Source organism: Aulonocara sp. 'chitande type north' Nkhata Bay, linkage group LG19 (assembly GCF_057382095.1).
Source record: "Aulonocara sp. 'chitande type north' Nkhata Bay isolate Kocher_YH1m ecotype deep benthic linkage group LG19, A_spYH_male_GT1.1, whole genome shotgun sequence".
NCBI lineage: Eukaryota > Metazoa > Chordata > Actinopteri > Cichliformes > Cichlidae > Aulonocara > Aulonocara sp. 'chitande type north' Nkhata Bay.
In genome coordinates, this window is record NC_141362.1 from 16,158,181 (window position 1) to 16,183,300 (window position 25,120).

A 25,120-nucleotide genomic window follows, 5' to 3' on the forward strand; every position below is an offset into this window, starting at 1 on the left:
GGAGGAATGGCGTGAAATCACTCAGATAATTCTCCACAGACTTGGACAGTCAGTCCCCAAAGGAGCACCGAGGCTTATCTGGAGGTGCACACCTTACTATAACAGTTCTCTCCTTAAAGTTGCCCTCTGCAGTTCATCCTTTCAGAGGTTGCGTCTCCTGTCCGACAGGGTCGTGCTATTTAAATGTACGACCCTACCGTAAGTATTAGTGTGTTTGCGCAAAATATATATGTAAATATATATATTTACTGCAGTAAAAATAATAACGGTCCTTCCATCTGGTAAAGAACAGCTGAGATTGTGTAGGAGTGTGATATTTTAAAGTGTGGATGTGGAGTTGTACAGTCTAATAGCCACAAGTAGAAAAGATCTCATGGGCTAGAGTGAATTGTTCGTGATGCTGAGGAGATTCTTCAGCATCCTCCGCTCAGACACCTCTACCATCTCAGCAAGGCTGGACTGGGACAAAAAATCGGCCCGGGCATTTTGACTAGAGACCGGCCCACCAGGATAAAGATTGAAAATGTGACGTCATTCAGGGGTAAAACCGCAAAGGATTCTGGGAACTTGTGGCAAGCGGTACTAGCGAACGCAGGCTTTCAATTGAACTCAGTTACACAGCGATAAAAAGAAACCCAAAAAATGGCAAGAAGCTGTTGTATTATTAACTGCAATAGTCGGTCGCATGACAGCCACGGGAAGCCGACGGGTAAAGAGATCGTTTTTTTTTTTATCGGATTAAGTCGTTGAAGATAAAATTTTTAAGCCATGTTTCCAAAGTAAGAGCCGACGGATGGTCTGGATATACCAAATATAATGTCTCAGAACACTCCAGCTCACATGTTAGTCTGCTCCAAGCATTCCCACAAAGGTCAGAGTTTTGTAGTAGTTAATACGTCATTTTTCTTAACATAATTGGTGATATAGGTTACAAGCAAGTCTGAACAGAAATTGTTGCGCTATGCTCCTTTGTTTATTGTGTTTATTGTGCATAAATAGTGAATTGTCCTGACACAATATTGCGTTTCGCTTCTGTTATTACCATGGTACATTGACTTTTATTCACAGGATAAAACAGTTGTTTTGTATCACTGTCCAGTACGATTACAACATACAATATTATTGTCACTGCTACATTTCTGTAATGCTACCAGAAATTATTTCCACTACTAATTAATTACCGTTGAGCTCAAAGGTTATGCTAATAAACGGTTAACGAATGTGTATCTATGAGACGATTTGTGAGACTGGTAAACTTACCTTTGTTCGTACGATGGTCTTTCGTTCTACACGGTGCATTTCAAGGTCCTGTACCCATCCGTCGGTAAACTGTACCTGGGCTTGTTGCAGTGACCTGAAGTTACTAAACTTCATGAGTGCATGCACTCACTCCAAGAACCGTATAATTATAAATATGAGCGTGGTGAAAGTTGGGCAGTACGCTAACGTCTTTTGTCCACTCTGTGTGCTCGTAAGGGTCTAACCCTTTCACTCCTTTGATTTTTTCCTCGTATCTTTTCTTTGTCTTTTCGTCGAGTCTGTCTTTGTACGGACCGCATTGTTCTCCTTTTGTTTTTGTACATTCCTTTTTGTGCGTCAAAGAAAAAACAAGAAGGCATTGGAACCGGAGAATGAACGTTTTGCGGTGCTGCAAATGCTTGCATTTGATGCGGTACTTGGATTGTTTTGCCACGAGTTCCCGGCATGCAATGCGCGAAAATCACGTGATTGCTAAACAAGGGAGAGGGTGCATCCGGCCTCCTCGGCTGTAATTGGTCCAGCCCAGAGTCGATCATGACCAATTGGCCAATCCAACACCTTTCATTATATATACCCTTCCTAAAAATAAAAAAAAAAAATCCAAAAAATCGCCAGCGGCCCACCGGGCAAATGCCCGGTATGCCCGATGGCCAGTCCAGCTATGCATCTCAGGTACCACTCTCAGAACTAAACCAGAACTTTCCTAATCGTTTTGTCTATGTGTACTTCTAGATTTCAACCTCCATCAGTGATACAGCCAACAACAGCAGAGCTGTCCAGAAATCTCTGTAGGTGGCACAAGTCTGATCTGTACCTTGAGTCTGAGGTGTAGTAGGTGAAGGGAAAAGGTGATTAGACAATTCTCAGTGGTGCTCCTGTGCTGTTCAGTATGTTGCCTGAGCCTACTGATGCAATCTTATTATACAAATGCATTTTTAAAGCGGTATTTATCAGGAAAACTAATAAATAAAATAACTGTAATAAATTAAATGAAAAAGAAAAGTGAGCAGAGAAAATGTTGTTTTCTGTAGCTATAACTCATGGCAAAGCCTGTAAACTTTGAAAGCATTTTAATAATTAGATCTAGCTTTTATGTCCTGGTAAGCCCCAATAAGTATCTAGAAGTTTTATTTAAAATTTTGATTTGATTATGATTTTCACTGTTGTTAATTTCTGTATTTTTAAAAGGCCAGTTCTACTATTGTTAATGTCTCGCTCACGTGGCTGTTGTCGGTAGTGTCAGGTGTCTCTTCTGTGAAGTAAATTGCGAGCAAAAAGACACGGACCAATTCTTTGTGAACACATGCTTGGTCAATAAACCTGATGCCGATTAAGAAAAATATTGTATAAAGTTCATGCGCATTTATTATAGCAGTTTCGGTATACATTGCATAGAAATATGTGAACTAGATCAGGCTCAATGCTGTCGTTTAATGGAGGTCTTCTCTGCTTGGCTGCACTTCTATGTGCGAACTTTCACCGGGGGTCAAATGGTGATCTGAACGTTTTCCGGAAGCCGTGCAGAGAGAGCTTCAGGTCGACGTTTGTTGTTGTTGTGGATTGCTTTGGATCCGCTCGCCAGCTGTCTGGGAGTAGGGTCAGCGGAGAAACGAGCAGGCTGAAGTCATTTTCCCCGTCGGATGAATGGCAGTCACGGCGGTGAGAGCGGCGGCAGCCGCGGGAGGTCCCGCGTCTTTGTCCCGCTTCAGGGGAGCGCTGGTCGCGGGTGTGCTAGGAGACTGTATCGGAGGAGAGTTTGAAGGGGCGGAGGAGGTTCCCATGGAGAGTGTGCTGCAGCACCTCAGCAGCCTGGACGACGAAACTAAAGGAACAAGTCAGTGAGAGGAGGAGGTGGTTTCATAACAAGCCCACTGCACCGTGAAGCAAAGCTGGCATGCAGAGTAGCTTAAAGGGATCAAAATGGTTTGAAACTACTAAAGAAAGAAAGAAAGGGAAAAAAAGATCACGTCTGAAACCGGCAGGGGTCTCTCCAAGGGGGGGATGGGGAGGCACTAGCCCCCCGAAATGAAAGTTGCTCTATAAGACACATTTGCTCTTACATTGTTTTACCATGTTTCCTGTATGATTATGGTTCATAAAATAAATCCAACCTATTCTGGCTAACTTGTCAACCAATCAGCATTCAACTGATAAATAGGTCATCTGTGTCTACCAATGTGCAGTTGGAATTTTGGAGGACTGCATGAGGGCATGTTTGGGGAAGCTGTCCATGTAGAAATCTGTATGGAAACTCGCATACCCAATACCGTAAAATATGCATAAGGTACCACCAGAAGCAAGAGCCATTTCCCGCAACCTTCTATAGAATACGAAGTCTTTTGGAAACTCCAGGTATTGCCCCTGGTGGCTGTTAAATAGAGTGCAGGGTTAAGAATGGGTTAAGGTGTCTCTTTTTAGACATGGAACCTAATCTTTGTGCAGACAGATAGGTGGTTAACTGTCAATTGAATTAGCTTGCTATCCTATCTGCTGCTTCACCATTTCATCTGTCATTACTGTGAAGATAAGGTGAAGAATGAGACTTTGAGATATTCCTCAAGCTTCTGAAACCAATAATGCATAGCTTAATTATAACAATTTTCACAAAAATCAGATCTGGACTGGCTGGGATGAGCTGGGAACAAACAAACTACAAAAATAATAATAATAAAAAATTACAGGGTGTAAATTGTGCCGGCTAAATCTTCTTGTCCTTAGCGGGCGACCAGTGGCGGTGGTCTGCCGCGCAACCAGAATGCTGCTGTATGTAGGTGCCGCAGGTTCTCTTGCTTGACCAACGATTATCTTCCACGCTTTTCGATCTAAGGCGATGGTTCTTGCCTGCTCGAGGTCAAGTCGAAGGGCCTTCAAATCATCCTGGATTTGTTTCATCCATGTCTCTTTGGTGCATTTCGATGGGGCGGGTCAACCAGAGTAGGCCATGGGGGTAGCGGCTCGGCGGCTAAATAGTTACTTAAAAAAAAAACTTCAATGTTATACCGTGTAACATTCAGATGAATATGCTGCGGTTAGATTGGAAAAGAACACTTTAAATACCCCAGCTCCCTTCAGAAAAAGGCCTTAATGTTGGCAGACATGACTTTAAGTAATTAAATAATCTATATTTCCAGCAACAAGTGATATACACATTAATGAATCTATAATTATGATCCAGTAATATTAGATAATCAGGATCATGATGTCCACTGGATTATTTATCCTTCAGAAACTGGGGCTATTACTTTTTCTCATCATCTGTTTACAGGCACAAAAATCTTTACTACTTGATTAACGGGCTCAGCGAAGAGTGCTGAGTCCATCGACGTCTCTGCTCATCTCATCAGATCTCAGAACAAATGCTGTGTAAAGCCCCACTGATTGGGCCTTGTGATTCCTGTTTAGGCTGTTGATTGTCTCTTTAGGGAAGGAAGTGAGATGAGACCATGTTTTGCATTAAGGTATTCTCCTCAGTTTTTTTGTTGTAGTCAGGATTCTTTGAGAAAGTAGCAAAAATACATCCACACTGTATTTCTATAAATATGCTTGGTTATAGTTCATTTAAATCTTATATGAGTAACAGGGTAAATGAGTAAATTAAACTATTAATTTTTCCTGTGTAAACAATCACCATCTGTAGATATGTTCATTTTATTATCCGCAAATTATATTGGTGTCTTTGTTGGCTAAGGATTCCAGCCAGTCCACTAGATTAGGCGATAAAGTGATTACAATTTCAGGATGATTAAATTGGTGTTAGCTATTTATTTCCAGTGCGGAATTACTGTTATTATTTGTTAAAATGTGTGTATTTATGTTTTTGTGTTTTAGGTATCCTTGAATACAGTGATGACACAGCCATGGCACGCTGTGTGGCTCAGTCTCTACTCACCAGGACTGGCTTTGATGAGCACGACATGGCTCGCAGGTAGAGGAATCATCATCATCTTTATCTAAAATAAGCCTAAAATCACTTCACCATCATCTTCTTCCTTCCTTCTCCTGCATTAAGCCAACTTTCCTCTGATTGGTTGTTCCTTGTAAACCAGGGGTAGGCAACGCCAGGCCTCGACACCTGGTATCCTGCAGGTTTTAGATCTCACCCTGGGTCAACACACCTGAATCCAATGATTAGTTGATTACCAGGCCTCTGGAGAACTTTGAGAAATGTTGAGGAGGTAATTTAGCTATTTAAATCAGCTGTGTTGGATCAAGGATGCATCTAAAACCTGTAGGACACCGGCTCTCGAGGCCTGGAGTTCCCTACCCCTGTTGTAAACAAAAGGTTTAAACAGCAGAAGGGTGGGTCTTCTGTGTACACAGCCAAGAGTAGAAAAATAGTCTCACAGGCGTTATTTGTATTGCAACAAATTAATTTTTGGAAACTTTGCACATGTTTAATGTGAGGCTCCACATTTGGAGCAGTGTGTATATATGATAGAAAATAAGGAAAAGGATTTAAGGAGTTAAATATGGATCCAAAGGCTCTTTGGGTAAGCTGATGATGGTTCCTACCTCGGTGACTCACCATTTTTAGGTTTGCAAAGGAGTACAGTGCATCCCCACATCGTGGTTATGGTGCTGGAGTGATCCAGGTGTTGAAGAAGCTCTCATCCCCCCAGTTAAATGACGTGTATCAGCCAGCGAGGGACCAGTTTAACGGTCGGGGCTCCTTTGGAAATGGAGGGGCCATGAGAGCAGCTCCCTTTGCCCTGGCCTTTCCGGACTTGTCTGATGTTAAAGGGGTGAGCAGGGGTCTTTTGAATGTTGAGTTTTCTCTCTCCAATGGATCGGATAGAAACAACATCTTTAAATTTGCTCTTTTTCTCTGCAGTTTGCCCATCTGGGCGCCATGCTGACGCACTCCTGCTCGCTGGGTTATAATGGGGCGGTGCTGCAAGCGTTAGCTGTGCACCTGTCTCTGCAGGGGGCACTGGACTTGCCTCACCAGTTCATCAGCAGGCTAATTAAAGAGATGGAGGAAGTGGAAGGTGATGAGACTGCACGCAATGATGCAAGAATGTGAGTAGACTGGTCAGAGGCAGCGAAAGCGAACAGGGTTTTTCCTCCAAAGGAAAACATTGTAGTTTTTCTGTAACTTATGTTTTTTATTTGAGGTTTTATTCCCTGAAGCATAATAGACATTTATCTTACAAGTCTTTGTCATACAAGGTAACTCAGACTCAATTACTTTTTAAATTAAACTTTCACATCAAAAGGCTAATTCTGAGTCAGAAAAAACAACCGTAGGAGGGATTTATGTCTTTCAAAATGTGTTTTTAAAGGTTGAAACATCCCTTTTCATGCTGTGTGAGATGTATATATTTTTAATGTATGCTTTTGCAGTTTAAAAGAAGCAGAGAAGCCATTCTGTGAACGTCTCCACCGAATCAGAGACCTGATGGACAGGAGCAAAGTTAGCATAGAGGAAGTCATCTCTGAACTGGGTCAGTATGATTATTTATCGCTGATGAGGAGGGGTATGTGATCGAGTTTGTTTGTTTTCAGGATTACGGAAATGTTTATTTAAAGAATTCCATAAGAAAGGTTTATTGACAGATTTTGGGTTTGATCTAAAATTAGAGGTGACTTTAAGAGTCAATCTGAATCTGGATCTGGGTTTTTTTAGGAAGTGTACATGCAAAATTACATTTAGATTCATGAAGCCTGCCCAGTTTTGTTCATACCACCGTGCCCCTGTTACAGAATCAGTCATTCAAAACCACCACTCTGACTATTACTGCCATCTGCCACGCCCACAGTGAGACTGCGTTGGGAGCTGAATATCAGAGGGGGAGCAAAATTTAATACAGAGGGGTTATTACCAACTTGGTTGAATAAGCCATCATCAAATAAACACTGTAAAGACAAAGAACATGATAAAAAAAAAACCCCACCATTACTATATATTTTTAAAATTTTAGATATATTTCTCCTGATTTATTCTAAGTAAATTTCCCCATCTTATTTATCTTTTAGTATATGAGGAAGTATTAATGGGGGTTAGGGAGCAAGCCACATGTGCAATAAGGCCCCGATCCACTTCCTTTTTTACATGACATTTCCTGTTTCTCTTGACTGCCACCACAAAAACACGCCCCTCTCTTTGTGACTTTTACCAGGTAATGGCATTGCAGCTCTTCACTCCGTCCCCACTGCAATTTTCTGTGTGCTCCACTGCCTGCAACCCCGGGAATGTCTCCCAGAGAGCTACGGCGGCGTGGAGAGGACGATAGCGTACAGCCTGGCGCTGGGAGGGGACACTGATACCATAGCCTGCATGGCTGGGGCCATCGCGGGGGCCCACTACGGCATCGAGACCGTCCCTCAGTCCTGGATAAGGTGCTGTGAGGGGGTGGAGGATGCAGACCAGTATGCAGAGAGGCTTTACAAGCTGTACCACCAGTCACCACTGGGGGGCAAAGGCGAGACAGGCGAGCAGAGTGGCGAAAACAGGTCAACTGCTGCTAATGGCACAGAGAAGAAAACTGGAGTAGAGTGATGGATCAGTCAGATTGTCATTAAAAGACTTTCACACACATAAAGAACGCGTAAAAAAGACTTTAAATTTTGTTTTGTTTGGAAAAGCTTTTTTTTTTTTGGATCTTAATGGTATTAAATAATTTAAGCTTTGAGGAAGAAAGTGATTTTTCCAAACTGTCAACATGAAATTTATTAAGTATCTGAAAATTAGAGCTGAAGAAAATTTCCAGTCTTAATTTTGAGAATGTGGCTTTTACACAAACTGCCAAACTTCTCTGAACGCCAATCCAAAAGTGGTCTAAATATGAATAAACAGCATATTCATACACGCTCTCTTTTCCTTGCTTTCCCCTGATTTATGTCCTGTCTCGTGAAAGTTGCACTATAAATTGACAATGTCTTGTTTTAGCAATTTGGTGAAAAATATTTAATAAACTTTTTATTTTCTTTTTAATTCACACATCTGTACGAGTGTTCTCAGACCCAAAAAGCACATCTACTTCATGAAGATCTGCTCCATTCAGATGCTTTTGTGATGCTTATTCACGCAAACTTGTAGCGAGTACAGACGAATACAAACAGAATCTGAATATTGCAAGAAATCAGGAAATGTCAGGAGCACTAAGTTCGCTGATATGTTTGAAATACTTTATTTTTTTGTTGATTATAAAGTGACAGCAAGGTATGACTGACATGCAGTAAATGGCAGAGCTGTAAGGTCCCCTGCAATGCTGAATTATAGCGTGTTTTAGTGTTTATTGTATTAAAAAAAGATAATCAATGTTTTTCAATGACAAATATGGATTTGTGTCCCCCTGTAAATCTTAATGAATTTTGAACTTAAACATCTTGCAAACGATCTTTTACAATGAGCTTAAATGAAAGTTGTGAATTTACAATAACATCAATTTAAAAATGCAAGTAAAACACTTTAAATGCACCTTTAAATAAAACAGCAACACTGCATTATCAGATGTAATTTAACATGCAAGGATAATTCATGGAAAAAGGCTTATTTTATTGGTAGCTTTCAGTTATCTGCATGTTATCCATGTGTGTTCAGTAGAAATTACAGGTTTTTGTCTGCAGGGGCGACCTCTAAGAAGAGCTGCAAGAACACTGTTAACTTGTCCAGCACTCTTGGGCAGAGCTTGTAATGGATGAAGGGTATGTAGACTACAATGCCACTTGAGATAAATAAAACCACGTAGAGGTACTCAATCTGAGGATTGTCTATGATGGGTGCCAGCACGAGGAATATCGCTGCAATGAGGACCAGTATAGGAATTACAATGGGAACCTGTGGGGAGAGGAATAACCAGGCGTGAGGACAAGATGTTATTGTCATGTAATGTGAAAACAATGATGACACTAACCTTGTACGACCTTGGGAGGTCCTTCTTCTTGATTTTGAGATAGATGAGCCCAGACAGGACAATAGCATAGAAAAACCAGGCACTAAAACTGAAAACGGCAGAGGAAGAGAAATTAAAGACAAACAAAAAAAGCAATGTGTGCTAAAAAAAAAAAAAAACCCCAAACAAAGTAGAAATGGAGCAGAAACAGAGTCAGCCTTCACCTGAAGTAGTTGACGATACTCTGAAAGTCTCCAGGAATCAGCACCACCAGAGAGATTATTGTGGTGAAGATCAGCGCCGGAGATGGAGTCAGTCTGTGGACGTGGGCCATGGACAGAATATCTGGCTGCAAAACCAGCACTGGTCTGTGTAAAAATCTGTACGTAGCTTTATTTTAAACAGGTGTGTGTGTTCTTATAAGACAGAGAGACTGTTACCATGTGTCCTTCCCGGGCAGCAACAAAGCACACACGGCTGCCGCTGAAGAACGTCCCGTTTAGAGAACCGAAAGCTGACAAGGCTGCGGCCACAGACATGACCCAGCCCCAGCTGCCCAGCACCTTATTCCTGCATGAAAACCGTTTGTATTATAAAAAATCTTGTAGTGCATATCAATCAACCCTTTTCTATATACATTTCAGTAATTTAACAAATTAAATCAAAAACATCTTCTGTGGACATATTTAGGAATAAACCTTTTGGACAGGATGTGATGTCACCTCAATGTAATATTTGTCTTGAAAGGTGTTGAATGGGGCCTTTGCTGGTGTGACCAGGTTTAACACTACAAACATCTGTTCTGAGGCCCCTTCTGCCTATATAACAATAATATTAATAATAATGATGATAATACATTAGATTGTAAAGCGCCTTTCAAGAAACCCAAGGACGCTTTACAAAACAGAATAAATAAAAAAGGCTTAGAGATCGAAGGTTTTATTGAAGAGGTGAATTTTGAGAAGTTTCTTGAAGGACTCCAGTGACGGGTTGTTGAGAAGTTCATATGGGAGAGAGTTCCAAAATGACACCCAGATTGCAAACGTTGAAGGAAGGCCAGATGAGGAAACCATCTATATCAGGGGTAGGCAACTCCAGGCCTCGCGTGCCTGTGTCCTGCAGGTTTTAGATCTCACCCTGGGTCAGCACACCTGAATCAAATGATTAGTTGATTACCAGGCCTCTGGAGAACTTCAAGACATGTTTAGGAGGTAATGTAGCCATTTAAATCAGTTGTGCTGGGTCAAGGACAAATTTAAAACCTGCAGGAAACTGGCACGCGAGGCCTGCAGTTGCCTACCCCTGGTCTATATCAATAAGTAGATGGCCAGTCTTCTGGAGTAGGGCTTTAGGGGCCTCAACCAAGACCTCTGCGTTATTACTGTTGAGCTTGAGTAGGTTAATTGACATCCATATTTCTATTTCATGCAGACGGTTGAGAAGTGATCGTGGGGGAGCAGGGTAGAGGGTTTAGTACAGAGATAAAGTTGTGTATCATCAGCATAGGAATGGAAGCAGAGACCATGGCGGTGGATGATCTGACCAAGGAGGAACATAGAGACGGTGAAGAGAAGGGGTCCAATATCTCTTGGTATTTGTGTGACACCAGAAGTGAGCACCTAACTGTAGTGATGCTCTTTGCTGCCATTCCTTCTATGTTTGAAGTGTTTGGAGGCGACTCTTAAGTAATTTTCCTTACAGTGGATTGATGAGTCTTGCGAGAAATCACATCAACTGTGTAAGATAAGTTTCATAATTACTTGCACAGTGGGCAGATTTAAATTGCCTATTAATCACCTATTAATCCCACTGGATGATTTAATCTCTGGTATCAACATGGCAGGGAGCTAAAATGCTAATACAGAGGATTCAAAATGGAGACAGGATTGCAACATCCATCTTTAAATACAGTTTGTATTTTCAACTTACAAAAGCCCCATTTGTTTGACCATCAGTAATTTTAATGCACATATCAAATGATTGTACAGAGAAGAGGATTTCTTCAGGTTTGCTTCCTGTTCTATGGGAGAAGTAATAAAAAAAAAAAAAGATCTTATCAGGTTGAGAACAGGTGTTGTCTTACCCCCAGGTAACTGCTACCGCGCTTGAGGACACGAGCTCTTTAGGCGTCATTACTGCCAGATAGCTCACATTCACCAGCAGGTACAAAGTAGTCACAAGAGAAATGGCTATCAGCACCGCCCGAGGAAGATTCACCTGTACAAAAAAAGATATGACATGAAATAAAATGTCATGACATGACATGGTTGTAAAGTTTGGCTAAACCTTGATTACACATATTAACAAAGCAGTCTCTCATGACAAAACAAAGCCTCATTGAATATTTACTTTTTTAATACTTTGCCAAACCGTGGGGGGAAATGCTCCCCAAGCAACACCAAGCACCAAGTTTCATGCAGTCAGGACAAGCTGGAACTGCAATTACAACAATCCTAACAATGCCAACTCGTGTACCTCTTTAGTCACCTCAGACACTTTAAACACTGATTTAAGCATTGTAGGGGTATATGTTGGTACAAAGTCAATGAATTACCTGAAACACAAATTCAGAGTTTAGGGGGGAAAAAGGTAAGTGGTCATTTTTCTCAGGATAGCAGCAAGAAAACAATCATATTTCCCAGCAGAATCTTTATCAAAGATTATAAGCTGTATTTTAAAAAATTTAGAATTTAGTCTGCTTGTCCAGAGTTGGTTTTTTCTTAGGTTTCACATTAACAATGAGTTATTTTAGGTTCTGCTCTATAAAACACAGTTGGAGAAACGAAAAATTCAAAATGGAAATGAAAAATTCAAAATAGAGACTATTTTGAATATTTCCAGTCTCCTGGAAATGTCCCTGCAAGCCAAGTTGATTCTTCTGGTGTCCTCAATTCTTTCTCTGGTGTTTGTTCATATTATGTATACTTGTGTCTGGATCTACGTGACCTACATGAAGATTAAAAAAAAACCCTGTACTTTCAGTAAAAGATTAGACAGGGCCTCATCTGAGTGAAGAAAGTAACAGAGTATCTGCATAACAATGTTATCAGAGGAAGGACGTGACTTGACCTGGTTCTCCCTTGTGCCAGTTTAAGCAGTCCAACAGAATAACATAAAACTAAGTTGAATATTTACTTTCTTTAATACTTTGCTAAACCATTTAGTTGTATGGATGTAAGTCCCAAAAAAATGAATTTTGGAGCTGAATCTGAATGATGGAAGTGAAACTGAAATTATTCGAGAGCTACACTTTTAAAGGATAAAATACAGTTTCAAAGTAAATGAATTCATTTTCAAAATATAAAATTCAATTTCAATTTAGTGACGATAATTTTCAAAACTGTACATTGAATTTCAAATTAGACTGATTCAAATTCAGTTTTAAAAAGCATTTATTCAAGTTACAATTCAGGTTCAGTTTCTGATGGCACAAAGTTCTGCCCATACTCTTCTTTTAATTAAATTGGACTCCAGTATGATATAATAGAAAAGAACACCAAGCACCAAGCTGCAAAAAGCAGTCAGTGGAAATGGGTTAATTATTATGAACCGGCGTGAACAAAAAGGGACGATCACACTGAAGTTTCAGTCATTTAAGATAAGGATAAATTAAGTTTGTCATAAGTTGAGAAATTCTTTAAAAATATTAAATTCCTATTTAAACAGTAATATTATTATATAAAATGCTGTAAGGAGCTGCAACTAAAAACAAAGTATATGTTCTGGAAAAGCTGGAGATACAGAAAAATGTTGGTCAAAATGCTTCTTGTTGTCAAAATATATTCTGATACTTGATCCTCATATATTATATTCACCAAACATCTTTATATACAGTCTTTGAGATCTAGGAGTCACACCTCATTGGAGTTAGGACTGAAATGATAGCAAAGCAAACATACTCTACTCTCGTGTACATTTATTATCGCCATACAACACCTCAGACACTTTGATCACTGATTTACAGAGTGTTATATACATCCTGTGTTAGGACAAAGTCAATAAATTACCTGAGGTACAAATTCAGAGTTAAGGAAGAAAATATAGCAGCATATAGGCATCTTTTGCACTAATGCATCAAATCATTCTTGACAGGTTTTAAGCTGTATTTAAAAAAAAATTAGCATGAATAAATGCTACTATTTCAGGTCATTTCTGACCCTTTCAGCCTCACCTCTGGTTTGTTCAGCTCCTCAGTCACATAGTTTAAGTTGTACCAGCCAGCGTAAGACCAGAGGCCTTGATAGAAAGCCATTCCCAGAGTGCCCACAGAATACTCTGTGCCTTGAAAAGCATTCTCAACATTAAAATTTTCCTCGATCACAGTGCTGCTCTGTATGACTTTCACTAGCCCTCCAATTACAATGAAAGTGAGTGAAAACACTTTGGCCACCAAGAAGATCACCTGCACTCTCAGAGCAAATCGGACATTCAGGATGTTGGTAATGGCAACTACCAGAATACTAAAAGCTGCAAAGCATTTCACAGCCAGCTGAGGAGGTGGGCAGCCTGGGTAAAAGGGAGCCATGGCATACTGTGCAATGCCCATTGCCATTGCTGCAATGCCGAAGGGTTTTACAAGCAGGATGAAAGTGATTGCTGCAAAGAAGGCTGGGAATGAACCATAGATCCTCAGGATGTAAGTAAATTCCCCACCGGATTCAGGAATAATGGTCCCAAGCTCAGTGTAGGAGAGAGCTGCAAGCAAAGCTACAACACCTGAAAAAAACCAGATTAACATGCTGGCCCCAGGACTTCCCACATACGCCAGGACATACTGTGGGGACATGAAGATACCAGATCCAATCATGGTTCCAGAAACTATTGCTACTCCACCAATCAATCCAATTTCCCTCTTCAGTTGCAGGCCTTCGTTTTTTGGGGTTTTGTCCACCATGTTGAGAGAGAGCAGGGAGCACAAAACGACACGTCTACAGAGCAGACTGAGAAAGATCACAAAGAATTCAGATGCTACAAACTGCGTAGAAAAAACTTTCAGTGTTATCAAGGGATTGTAAAACCTAGTCGTTACCCTCATTTAAATATTAACTCTACCTTTTTTTTTTTTTGCTCTATAGCAAAAGTGCTAACCACTGAACCAAAGGGCCAACAGGCTTGGGTTATCATATCTAAAAGTAATATCAGTTTTCTTGTTACTTTGTCCAGTCCACTCATCACTCATAACAAGATAAATTATATACAATCCTGACTAAAAAGCCAAAGTCTTGGATCGATTTGTCTCCTTTTTTTGTATAATATTAAACACAAACAGTAAATGTTCAAATTCTGACTTTTTTGATGTCTTAAGAACATTTTACCTGTCATCCCTGAGGCTTCTAACGTTCTAAAAACAAAAGGTGAAGAGTTCCAGGTATTTAAACCACAGTTGTTGATCTACTATTAATCATGTGTGTCATCACATGAACCATATTGTTAAAAAAAAAGTACCAGTTTTTGAAGCTCTTAAGACTACCATGACTTAGATTACTGCAAACCCACGCAGACTTACTTCTGGATGTTTCACCTCCTCAGTTAAATAATTTAAAGTGTTCCAGCCATCATACGACCACAAGCCCTGATAGAAAGCAATGCCAATGGAGCTGATCCCTGCATTGGTTCCCTCAAATGAGTCCTCAAAGTTCTCAGTGCGGCCCTGGAAAAGCATCACAATGCCTCCCAGGATGATCACCACCAGGGCCACCACCTTCACTGCCATGGTGACCACCTGGATGCCTGTGGCCAAGCGGACGCTCAGACAGTTGATTATAGCCAGCACCAAGATTGATACAGCAGCCATTAACTTCACAGCCAGCTGTGGAGGAGTGCAGCCACTGTAAAAGGGGGCCACAGCATATTCAGCAAAGATGAGAGCGACTCCTGTGCCACTAGCCGGCCTCATGACCATGATGAAGCTGAAGACGAACATGAAGGCCACCACTTTCCCTGCAGTCCGCAGTATGTAAATGTACTCAGCTCCAGACTCTGGTATGATAGTGCCCAGTTCAGCATAGCACAGACCCCCCAGCATGGCTATCAGTCCACAGCAGGACCATATAATGAAGCTGGCCCCTGGGCTCCCAATAGTGGAAAGGACGTACTGGGGAGAAATGAAGATCCCAGATCCAATCATGGTTCCACCAATGAAGGAAACTGCTCCTATGAGCCCCACTTCCCTCTGCAGATTGAGTCCATGTGTGTCATGTCCCATGGTCAGAAAGCTTTTGTCTTCTCTGAAGCAGCAGCGAAGAACAGACGTGCAGTTACAAAACGCTGCCTGTTGCCCAATAGGAGGAGTGCACAAAATTAAACTGCTATGAAATTAAAATGAGGCTACTTTTAAGCAGATTTTAAGAATGTCTGCTTGTCCAGAGTTGGTTTTTCTTAGATTTCACGTTAACGATGATTTATTTTAGGTTCTGCTCTATAAAACACAGTTGGAGAAACGAAAAATTCAAAATAGAGACTATTTTGAATATTTCCAGTCTACTGGAAATGTCCCTGCAAGCCAAGTTGATTCTTCTGGTGTCCTCAATTCTTTCTCTGGTGTTTGTTCATTTTATGTATACTTGTGTCTGGATCTACGTGACCTACATGAAGATAAAAAACAAACAAAAAAACACTGAACTTCCAGTAAAAGATTAGACAGGGCCTCATCTGAGTGAAGAAAGTAACAGAGTATCTGCATAACAATGTTATCAGAGGAAAGCCATGACTTGACCTGGTTCTCCCTTGTGCCAGTTTAAGCAGTCCAACAGAATAACATAAAACTAAGTTGAATATTTACTTTCTTTAATGCTTTGCTAAACCATTTAGTTCTCCAAAGTTGAACTCTACTTTTAATTAAATAGGACTCGAGTCTAAAATAATAGAAAAAAACACCAAGCACCAAGTTGCAAAATGCAGTCAGTGGAAATGGGTTAATTATTATGAACTGGCATGAACAATAAGGACAATCACACTGAAGTTTTAACCATTTAAGATAAGGATAAATTAAGTTTGTCATAAGTTGAGGTATTTTTAAAGAATTCACCAAGTCTTTAAAAATATTAAATTCCTATTTAAACAGTCATATTATTATTGGTGCTGTCAGCGTTAATCTCGTTAAAATGACGTTAATGCCATAACTGCATTAACGCGGCAAATCTCCGTTACCGCCGTGTGCGTGGGGCTGCATGGTGTCAAACATTAACAAGCTAACTGCACTGATTTACAGAGTGTTATAGACATCCTGTGTTAGGACAAAGTCAATAAATTACCTGAAATACAAATTCAGAGTTAAGGAAGAAAATATAGCAGCATATAGGCATCTTTTACAGTAAAGAATCAAATCATTCTTGACAGGTTTTAAGCTGTATTTGAAAAATTTAGCATGAATAAATGCTACTATTTCAGGTCACTTCAGACCCTTTCAGCCTCACCTCTGGTTTGTTCAGCTCCTCAGTCACATAATTCAAGTTGCTCCAGCCACCGTAAGACCAGAGGCCTTGAAGTAAAGCCTTTCCCAGAGTGTTCAAAGAAAACTGAGTTCCTTGAAAAGCATTCTCAATGTTAAAATTTTCCTCGATCACAGTGCTGCTCTGTATGACTTTCACGAGCCCTCCAATTACAATGAAAGTGAGTGAAAACACTTTGGCCACCAAGAAGATCACCTGCACTCTCAGAGCAAATCGGACATTCAGGATGTTGGTAATGGCAACTACCAGAATACTAAAAGCTGCAAAGCATTTCACAGCCAGCTGAGGAGGTGGGCAGCCTGGGTAAAAGGGAGCCATGACATACTGTGCAATGGTCATTGATTTTGCTGCAATGCTGGAAGGTTTCAAAAGCAGGATGAAAGTGATTGCCGCAAAGAAGGCTGGGAATGAACCATAGATCCTCAGGATGTAAGTAAATTCCCCACCGGATTCAGGAATAATGGTCCCAAGCTCAGTGTAGGAGAGAGCTGCAAGCAAAGCTACAACACCTGAAAAAAACCAGATTAACATGCTGGCCCCAGGACTTCCCACATACGCCAGGACATACTGTGGGGACATGAAGATACCAGATCCAATCATGGTTCCAGAAACTATTGCGACACCACCAATCAATCCAATCTGCCTCTTCAGTTGCAGGCCTTCGTTTTTTGGGGTTTTGTCCGCCATGGTGAGAGAGAGCAGGGAGCACAAAACGACACGTCTACAGAGCAGACTGAGAAAGATCACAAAGAATTCAGATGCTACAAACTGCGTAGAAAAAGCTTTCAAAAGAAATCACGTGGTGTAAAATGTACTTGTTTTGCCTTCAATTAAATATTAACTCGTCAGCTTTCTAACTGTGGAAAAAGTGCTAACCACTGCACCAATGAGCCACCAGTTGGTTTGGATTATTATATCCTAAACCAATATCAGTTCTCAGGTTACTACAGTTTGTCCTGGCCTACTCATCTAAATCTGTAAGAAGATTAAAAAAAATGCACAATCATGAGTGGAGACGCACAGTGTTGGCATGCTTCATCTTTATTTTGACTTTCTATAAACTACTAATAGTAAATATTGAAAATCTCACTTCTGGATGTTTCACCTCCTCGGTTAAACAATTTAAAGTGTTCCAGCCATCATACGACCACAAGCCCTGATAGAAAGCAATGCCAATGGAGCTGACCCCTGCATTGGTTCCCTCAAATGAGTCCTCAAAGTTCTCAGTGCGGCCCTGGAAAAGCATCACAATGCCTCCCAGGATGATCACCACCAGGGCCACCACCTTCACTGCCATGGTGACCACCTGGATGCCTGTGGCCAAGCGGACGCTCAGACAGTTGATTATAGCCAGCACCAAGATTGATACAGCAGCCACGAACTTCACTGCCATCTGTGAAGGAGTGCAGCCGCTGTAAAAGGGGGCCACAGCATATTCAGCAAAGATGAGAGCGACTCCTGTGCCACTAGCCGGCCTCATGACCATGATGAAGCTGAAGACGAACATGAAGGCCACCACTTTCCCTGCAGTCCGCAGTATGTAAATGTACTCAGCTCCAGACTCTGGTATGATAGTGCCCAGCTCAGCATAGCACAGACCCCCCAGCATGGCTATCAGTCCACAGCAGGACCATATAATGAAGCTGGCCCCTGGGCTGTAACTAACAAAGGGGTGAAGATTTTGCAGAGGGACACACCGGCCTCGTCTTCCCTTCTAGAAGTGCATGCTTAAATGAAGATGAATAAAGATGAATAAAGATTTTGTGAAATAACTACTGAGTTCCGGTGCCGTCTCTGGATGCCTCGACGAATAAAAGAACCGGGGTCAAACTGATTTCGCAACAGCTCCCAATAGTGGAAAGGACGTACTGGGGAGAAATGAAGATCCCAGATCCAATCATGGTTCCACCAATGAAGGAAACTGCTCCTATGATCCCCACTTCCCTCTGCAGATTGAGTCCATGTGTATCATCTCCCATGTTCAGAAAGTTTTTGTCTTCCTAGAAGCAGCGGACAAGAACACCTGAAGTGTTGTTTGTTACATAAGAGGCGGAGCACACTTAATTATACAGCTACGAAATGAGGCTACTTTTAAGCAGATTTTAAGAATGTCTGCTTGTCCAGAGTTGGTTTTTTCTTAGGTTTCACATTAACAATGATTTATTTTAGGTTCTGCTCTATAAAACACAGTTGGAGAAACGAAAAATTCAAAATAGAGACTGTTTTGAATATTTCTAGTCTACTGGAAATGTCCCCGCAAGCCAAGTTGATTCTTCTGGTGTCCTCAATTCTTTCTCTGGTGTTTGTTCATATTATGTATACTTGTGTCTGGATCTGAGTGAAGAAATGGACAGAGTATCTGCATAACAATGTTATCAGAGGAAAGCCATGACTTGACCTGGTTCTCCCTTGTGCCAGTTTAAGCAGTCCAACAGAATAACATAAAACTAAGTTGAATATTTACTTTCTTTAATGCTTTGCTAAACCATTTAGTTAAAAATGCTCTCCAAAGTTGAACTCTAACTCTAGTTGAACTTTAATTAAATAGGACTCGAATCTAAAATAATAGAAAAGAACACCAAGCACCAAGTTGCAAAATGCAGTCAGTGGAAATGGGTTAATTATTATGAACTGGCATGAACAATAAGAACAATCACACTGAAGTTTTAACCATTTAAGATAAGGATAAATTAAGTTTGTCATAATTTGATGCCTCAAAGGCATTTATGTTATTTATCTTTAATGTTTGCTTTAAAATAATTCTTTTGTATGTATTTAAGTTAAAAAGAACAGTAAAAAGAGTTAAAAATGTTAAGAAGCTTTAATTTTGAAGGTGAACTTGCTAATAACCTCACTTCCTGGTGGTTTACCTGGTGGTTTACCTGTATTGCTTCATTTCCTGTTTAATTCCTCTTCCTGGGGAGAGGGACATGCGGTCTTGCTCTGAGGCTTATCCACAGCCATCCACTTGGGAACATTGTTCAGGCAACGCTGTAAGTGTATATATTTCATGATGAAGGTGTTAAAAAGGCATAAATAGCGGTATTTGTTAAAAATTATATTTTGTTTGTGATTCATGGAGGTTGATTTGTACATGTTAAGAAAGGCAGTTTTGATGATCATTACTGTTGCTAAAGCTAACACGAAGGTGTAAGGTCACATTTTGAGTTATTTCGTGATGCAATATTTATGTAAACGATCATTTTTTCTATTCTGTATTTCTTTTCAACTACAGTTTTCACCGCTTGTCAAATGAAGATTCTGAGTAAAAAGTCAACTCTACTCGGACTCGTGTATTCATTGACAGAGGTTTAGCTTGGTGTTTGATCAGAGTTGCTACACTCTGCAACAGAACACTACAGTGAAAAGGCGGCACTCGATGGTCCTACGTGTTCGTGATGGCAGCAAGCAACAAGTCATCGGTATCAAATACCAGGAGCAACGTGACATCAGCATCATCTGCAAGTGCGGCTCGCGCCAGAGCTAAAGCAGAAGCTGCTAAGGTACGAGCATCATATGCTAGCCAGGAGGCTAAATTAAAATTGGAAAAGGCTGCTAGAGAAGCAGAAAGGAAAACTAGAGAAGCTCAAAATCAGTTGGAAGCCGCTAGAATTGATACAGAGCTGGAAGTGCTAACATTAAATCGTGAAGCAGACGCAGCCATCGCTGAAGCACAGGTGTTAGAAGATGTAGCAGAAATGCATGGAAATGTAGAAAATGTGAAATCTGAGTCAGAAGACAGGCTTAGATTGCACCGTACTAGTGAATATGTTTGCTCTCAAAATGATCAGAATCAGTCTACCTTCGCACCAGTATCTGTCCCACCTGTTAAATCTGTAGACCGTGCAGAATCACAAGACAGTTTCAGAACATGGCATCCACCTGTAAGCTTAGCGGAATTCCAACATAGCAATAGCAAGCCCAAGCCTGAAGTGGATAATGGGACGTATCCACCCACAACAAACCTGTCTAAACTGACCAGAGCTGAATTGAAGACCGACGTCGAAAGAACAAACCCTCGCACGTATATAGGTGCTCAATCACAAACACCCCGGCATATGCGTCCAGTGAGCGTGTCACAACCACCTGACCCTCTGGCACAATATTTGGCGCGACGTGATCTCGTTACGTCAGGACTGTACCAATTTGATGATAAGCCAGAGAATTTCCGTGCATGGCGGTCCTCATTCACTAATGCTGTGGCTGAGGTTCAACTTACAGAAACACAAGAATTAGACCTCATGACCAAATGGTTAGGAAAAGAGTCTGGACAGCAAATAAGATGCATACACTCAGTGCATGTGAATAATGCTGGTTTGGCTCTGCGCAAGACATGGGAGAGGCTGAATGACTGCTATGGTGCTCCTGAGATGATCAAGCAGTCACTGTTTCAGAGACTTGACAGTTTTCCAAAAATTGCAGCCAAAGATCACATCAGATTACGTGAACTTGGGGATTTGCTTATGGAGATACAAGGCGCCAAGGAGGATGGATACCTCACTGGGCTGTCATATCTAGACACCTCCAGAGGTATTGGACCCATAGTAGACAAGCTCCCATATGGGCTCCAGGAGAAGTGGGTGTCATCTGGGTCGTGGTACAAAGAAGAGAATAACGGCTGCTTCCCTCCCTTTAGTTACTTTTGTAACTTTGTCTGTCATGAGGCAAAGAAGCGAAATGACCCCAGCTTTATTCGTCAAAGCAACGGCGCAAACCCCACAAAATCAGAAAGATTACCTATGAAGAGCTTTAACACCAACAAGTCTATCGCAGTTCACAAAACAGATGTCTCTACAATCAACAACGACCCTAACAAGAACTGCGCATTGCACAATAAACCTCACCCACTTAAAAAATGCAGGACATTCAGAAACAAGTCCATCGATGACAGGAAGGCCTTTCTAAAACAGAAAGGAATATGCTTCAAGTGTTGTTCTTCAACTTCACATGTTGCCAAAGACTGCAAATCTTCCGTGAAATGCTTAGAGTGTGAAAGCATCTATCATGATGCAGCTATGCACCCTGGCCCACAACCTCAACTCACCAAGGCTCCTCCACCACCACAAGAGAACGGCGGGGAGGGAGAAGATGACTCTAATGTAACTGATGTTAGAACCAGCTGCACAGAGGTTTGTGGCCCCGGCCAGTGGGGTCGTTCTTGCTCTAAGATCTGCCTTGCAAAGGTCTACCCCAAACATTCAAAACACAAAGCCATTAAAGCTTATGTAATTCTGGACGACCAGAGCAATCGCTCATTAGCCAGGCCAGAGTTCTTTGAGCCGTTTGGTGTGGAGAACAAACCACTCTTATACCATCTCAGAACATGCTCCAGCGTCATCGAAACGTATGGCAGGAAGGCAGAAGGATTCCAGATAGAGTCGTTGAACGGCAACGTTCTCATACCTCTTCCACCACTCCTTGAGTGCCCAGAAATCCCTAACAATCGAGCTGAAATCCCAACACCAGGTGCAGTTTTGCATCATCCTCATCTCCACCATATAGCCAAACACATCCCTGATCTAGACCCAGAAGCAGAGATACTCCTGCTGCTCGGGAGAGACGTGCTTAGAGCACACAAGGTCAGGCAGCAAATTAACGGGCCACACAATGCTCCCTTTGCACAACGTCTCGATCTAGGCTGGGTGGTGATAGGGGAGGTGTGCCTAGTTAATGTGCATAAGCCAACAGTTGACACATTCAAGACCCATGTGCTAGACAGCGGTCGCCATTCCATATTTCAGCCCTGTGCAAGTTTCATGCAGGTCAAAGAAACACAGCCAAGCTTCAACAAGTCTAACAAAATGCCAGAGAGGATGCTAGGACACACAGTGTTTAACCAATCTGAACATGATAACAAACCTGCCCCATCAATAGAAGACATCCTCTTCCTAGAGATCATGGATACAAATGTCTACAGAGATGACACTGGTAGTTGGGTTGCTCCATTGCCGTTCAAAGAACCACGGCAACGTTTGCCAAATAATAAAGACCATGCGGTTAAGAGGTTTGAATCCTTGCAACGCCAATTCAGGAAGAAACCCGAGATGCAGAAGCAATATGTGGCATTCATGGAGAAGATCATTGCCAACGGTCGCGCAGAGGTGGCACCACCCTTGAGGGAAGATGAAGAGTGCTGGTTTCTTCCATCATTTGGGGTATACCACCTACAAAAGCCCAACCAAATCAGGGTGGTTTTTGATTCCAGCGCTCAGTACTGCGGGGTCTCCCTCAATGACGTGCTTCTGACTGGTCCCGACCTCAACAATTCTCTCTTGGGTGTCCTTCTACGCTTTTGAAGGGAGAGAGTAGCTATCCTCGCCGACATCCAACAAATGTTTCACTGCTTTTTGGTCCATGAAAGGCACCGCAACTTCCTCTGGTTTTTGTGGTATGAGGACAACGACCTCACCAAGGCAGTTATTGACTATCGCATGAGGGTTCATGTCTTTGGCAACTCACCATCTCCGGCTGTGGCCATCTATGGTCTGCGAAGAGCCATTGCTGAAGGTGCCCAGAAGTACGGTGCCGACACAGTGAAATTTGTGGAAAGGCACTTTTACGTGGATGATGGCTTGGTGTCTCTCCCATCTGAAGCAGAAGCAATCAACCTTCTCCAACGGACTCAGGCTTCACTTGCTGAATCAAACCTCCGCTTGCACAAGTTTGTGTCGAACAGTCCAGCAGTCACTGGAGCTTTCCCGCCAGAAGATTGTGTCCCGCTCATCAAGGATCTGGATTTGAGCGGAGAGACAGCATCCATGCAGCGCAGCCTGGGTTTGCTTTGGGAGATCAGAAAAGACACATTCACATTCTCTGCATCAACTATTATCAAACCTTTCACCCGACGTGGAGTCCTCTCTACCGTCAATAGTGTTTTTGATCCAATGGGTATGCTGGCACCCGTCACAATCCAGGGACGAGCTCTTCTTAGGGAACTTAGTTCGGAACTGACTGACTGGGATGCACCTCTCCCAGAAGACAAGCTGAAGAAATGGGAAACCTGGAGAGATTCTCTTCGAGTCCTAAAGGAGCTTCATGTGCCACGTGCATACACATCAACCTCGCTCACCAAAGCTGTGCGCACAGAGTTGTTTGTATTCTCAGATGCCTCAACTATGGCCATTGGGGCTATCGCTTACTTGAGAGCCATCCAGGAGGATGGAAAAGTGGAAGTAGGATTTATTATGGGCAAAGCCAAATTAGCACCCCAGTCTGAACCAACAATCCCGAGGCTCGAACTCTGCGCTGCTGTCCTTGCAGTAGAAATGGCGGATCTCATCCGGGAGGAGCTGGATCTGAAATTGGATGCTGTCAGGTTCTACACGGACAGTAAGGTGGTACTCGGGTACATTTGTAACACGACAAAACGCTTCTACACATATGTCCATAACAGAGTCCAACGTATCCGACGATCTACCAGACCAGAACAATGGCATTATGTGTGCACGGAACCAAACCCTGCGGACCATGCATCCAGATCTTTGCCTGCATCCCATCTGACACAGAGTTCTTGGTTCACCGGACCTTCATTCCTGCATCAGTTATCTGCAGAAACAACACAAACCAGTGAGACGTTTGAGCTCATCGACCCGGGAAATGACTCAGAGATTCGACCACAGGTACGCACCTACACTACTCATCTGAAGGAACCTGTACTTACCCCTGATCGCTTTCGCCGTTTCTCCACCTTTACCTCTCTACTGCGAGCAGTGGCTTTCCTTATCCATGTGGCAAGATCTCACAAACATTCAAACCAAAACAGCAGGTGTACAGGATGGCACACATGTCGCTTACCTCGTACTGTGGATGAAATAGCTCAAGTAAAACATGTCATTCTGCAAGCAGCACAAATGCCAGCCTTTGCCAAGGAACTGTCAGCCCTCCAAGCAAACAAAGTGGTGCCCACAAACAGCCCGTTGCATAAACTCAGTCCAACTTTGGAGAGTAGTCTCATCTGCGTTGGAGGCAGACTGAAACATTCTCAACTAACGTGTGAAGAAAAGAACCCAGTAATCCTACCCAAGGACAGCTACGTTTCCTTACTGCTCGTACGACATCACCATGAGCAGGTGAGACATCAGGGTCGACATCTCACAGAAGGTGCAGTAAGGGCAGTGGATTTTGGGTGGGAAGCGACTAATCAATTCAGTCCTACACAAATGCGTAATCTGCCGGAAGCTGCGTGGGAGACCGGAAGAACAACGTATGGCTGACTTACTGCCGGAACGTCTCAAGGTTTGCCCTCCCTTCACATACGTGGGGCTTGACGTCTTTGGACCTTGGTCTGTTGTAACCAGACGCACCAGAGGAGGGCAGGCAGAGAGCAAACGGTGGGCCATGATGTTTAGTTGTTTGAGTTCAAGGGCCGTCCACATTGAGCTGATTGAGTCTATGGACACATCTAGCTGTATAAATGCTCTCAGGCGGTTCTTCGCTCTCAGAGGCCCTGCAAAAGGACTTCAGTCTGATTGTGGGACCAACTTCATTGGAGCTAGCAAGGAGTTGGAGATGGATAATACTGTACAGGGGTACCTCAGCAAGCAAGGATGTAGCTGGAACTTCAGACCTCCACAT

At 42.2% G+C, this 25,120-nt stretch overlaps 2 protein-coding genes and 2 pseudogenes across 4 annotated transcripts in view; 1 reads left to right on the plus strand and 3 right to left on the minus strand.

Moving 5' to 3' along the window:
- Positions 1-2,739: 2,739 nt before the first annotated feature.
- adprs (ADP-ribosylserine hydrolase) lies at positions 2,740-8,071 on the plus strand. The gene is made up of 6 exons (XM_086273843.1): positions 2,740-3,094; positions 5,089-5,185; positions 5,795-6,002; positions 6,092-6,279; positions 6,604-6,704; positions 7,380-8,071. The coding sequence occupies exons 1-6, from the start codon at positions 2,905-2,907 to the stop codon at positions 7,757-7,759; spliced, it is 1,164 nt and encodes a 387-aa protein (XP_086129969.1). The 5' UTR covers positions 2,740-2,904; the 3' UTR covers positions 7,760-8,071.
- Positions 8,072-8,388: 317 nt separating this feature from the next.
- The window catches only part of LOC147306737 (b(0,+)-type amino acid transporter 1), a 28,738-nt gene continuing 12,006 nt past the window's right edge, over positions 8,389-25,120 (minus strand). The window contains exons 1-6 of one of the 3 annotated variants that reach the window (XM_086273842.1): positions 14,602-16,417; positions 11,179-11,312; positions 9,536-9,665; positions 9,320-9,444; positions 9,117-9,204; positions 8,389-9,040 (exon numbers count right to left, since the gene is read on the minus strand). In XM_086273842.1, the coding sequence (XP_086129968.1) occupies positions 8,810-9,040; positions 9,117-9,204; positions 9,320-9,444; positions 9,536-9,665; positions 11,179-11,312; positions 14,602-15,300 (1,407 nt within the window). In that variant the 5' untranslated portion in view covers positions 15,301-16,417 and the 3' untranslated portion in view covers positions 8,389-8,809. Of the gene's footprint in view, positions 9,041-9,116; positions 9,205-9,319; positions 9,445-9,535; positions 9,666-11,178; positions 11,313-13,266; positions 14,582-14,601; positions 16,418-25,120 lie in introns of those variants that run through there. The other 2 variants (XM_086273840.1, XM_086273841.1) reach the window with 2 other exon arrangements.
- LOC147306738 (b(0,+)-type amino acid transporter 1 pseudogene) lies at positions 16,481-17,582 on the minus strand (annotated as a pseudogene).
- LOC147306739 (b(0,+)-type amino acid transporter 1 pseudogene) lies at positions 17,596-18,525 on the minus strand (annotated as a pseudogene).

Bases quoted from the DNA above. Each gene is read 5' to 3' on its own strand.
- adprs (XM_086273843.1), top strand. From the start codon at position 2,905: ATGGCAGTCACGGCGGTGAGAGCGGCGGCAGCCGCGGGAGGTCCCGCG. The intron at 5,186-5,794 runs GTAGAGGAATCA...CACCATTTTTAG, and splicing joins GAGCACGACATGGCTCGCAG to GTTTGCAAAGGAGTACAGTG. The intron at 6,003-6,091 runs GTGAGCAGGGGT...TTTTCTCTGCAG, and splicing joins ACTTGTCTGATGTTAAAGGG to TTTGCCCATCTGGGCGCCAT.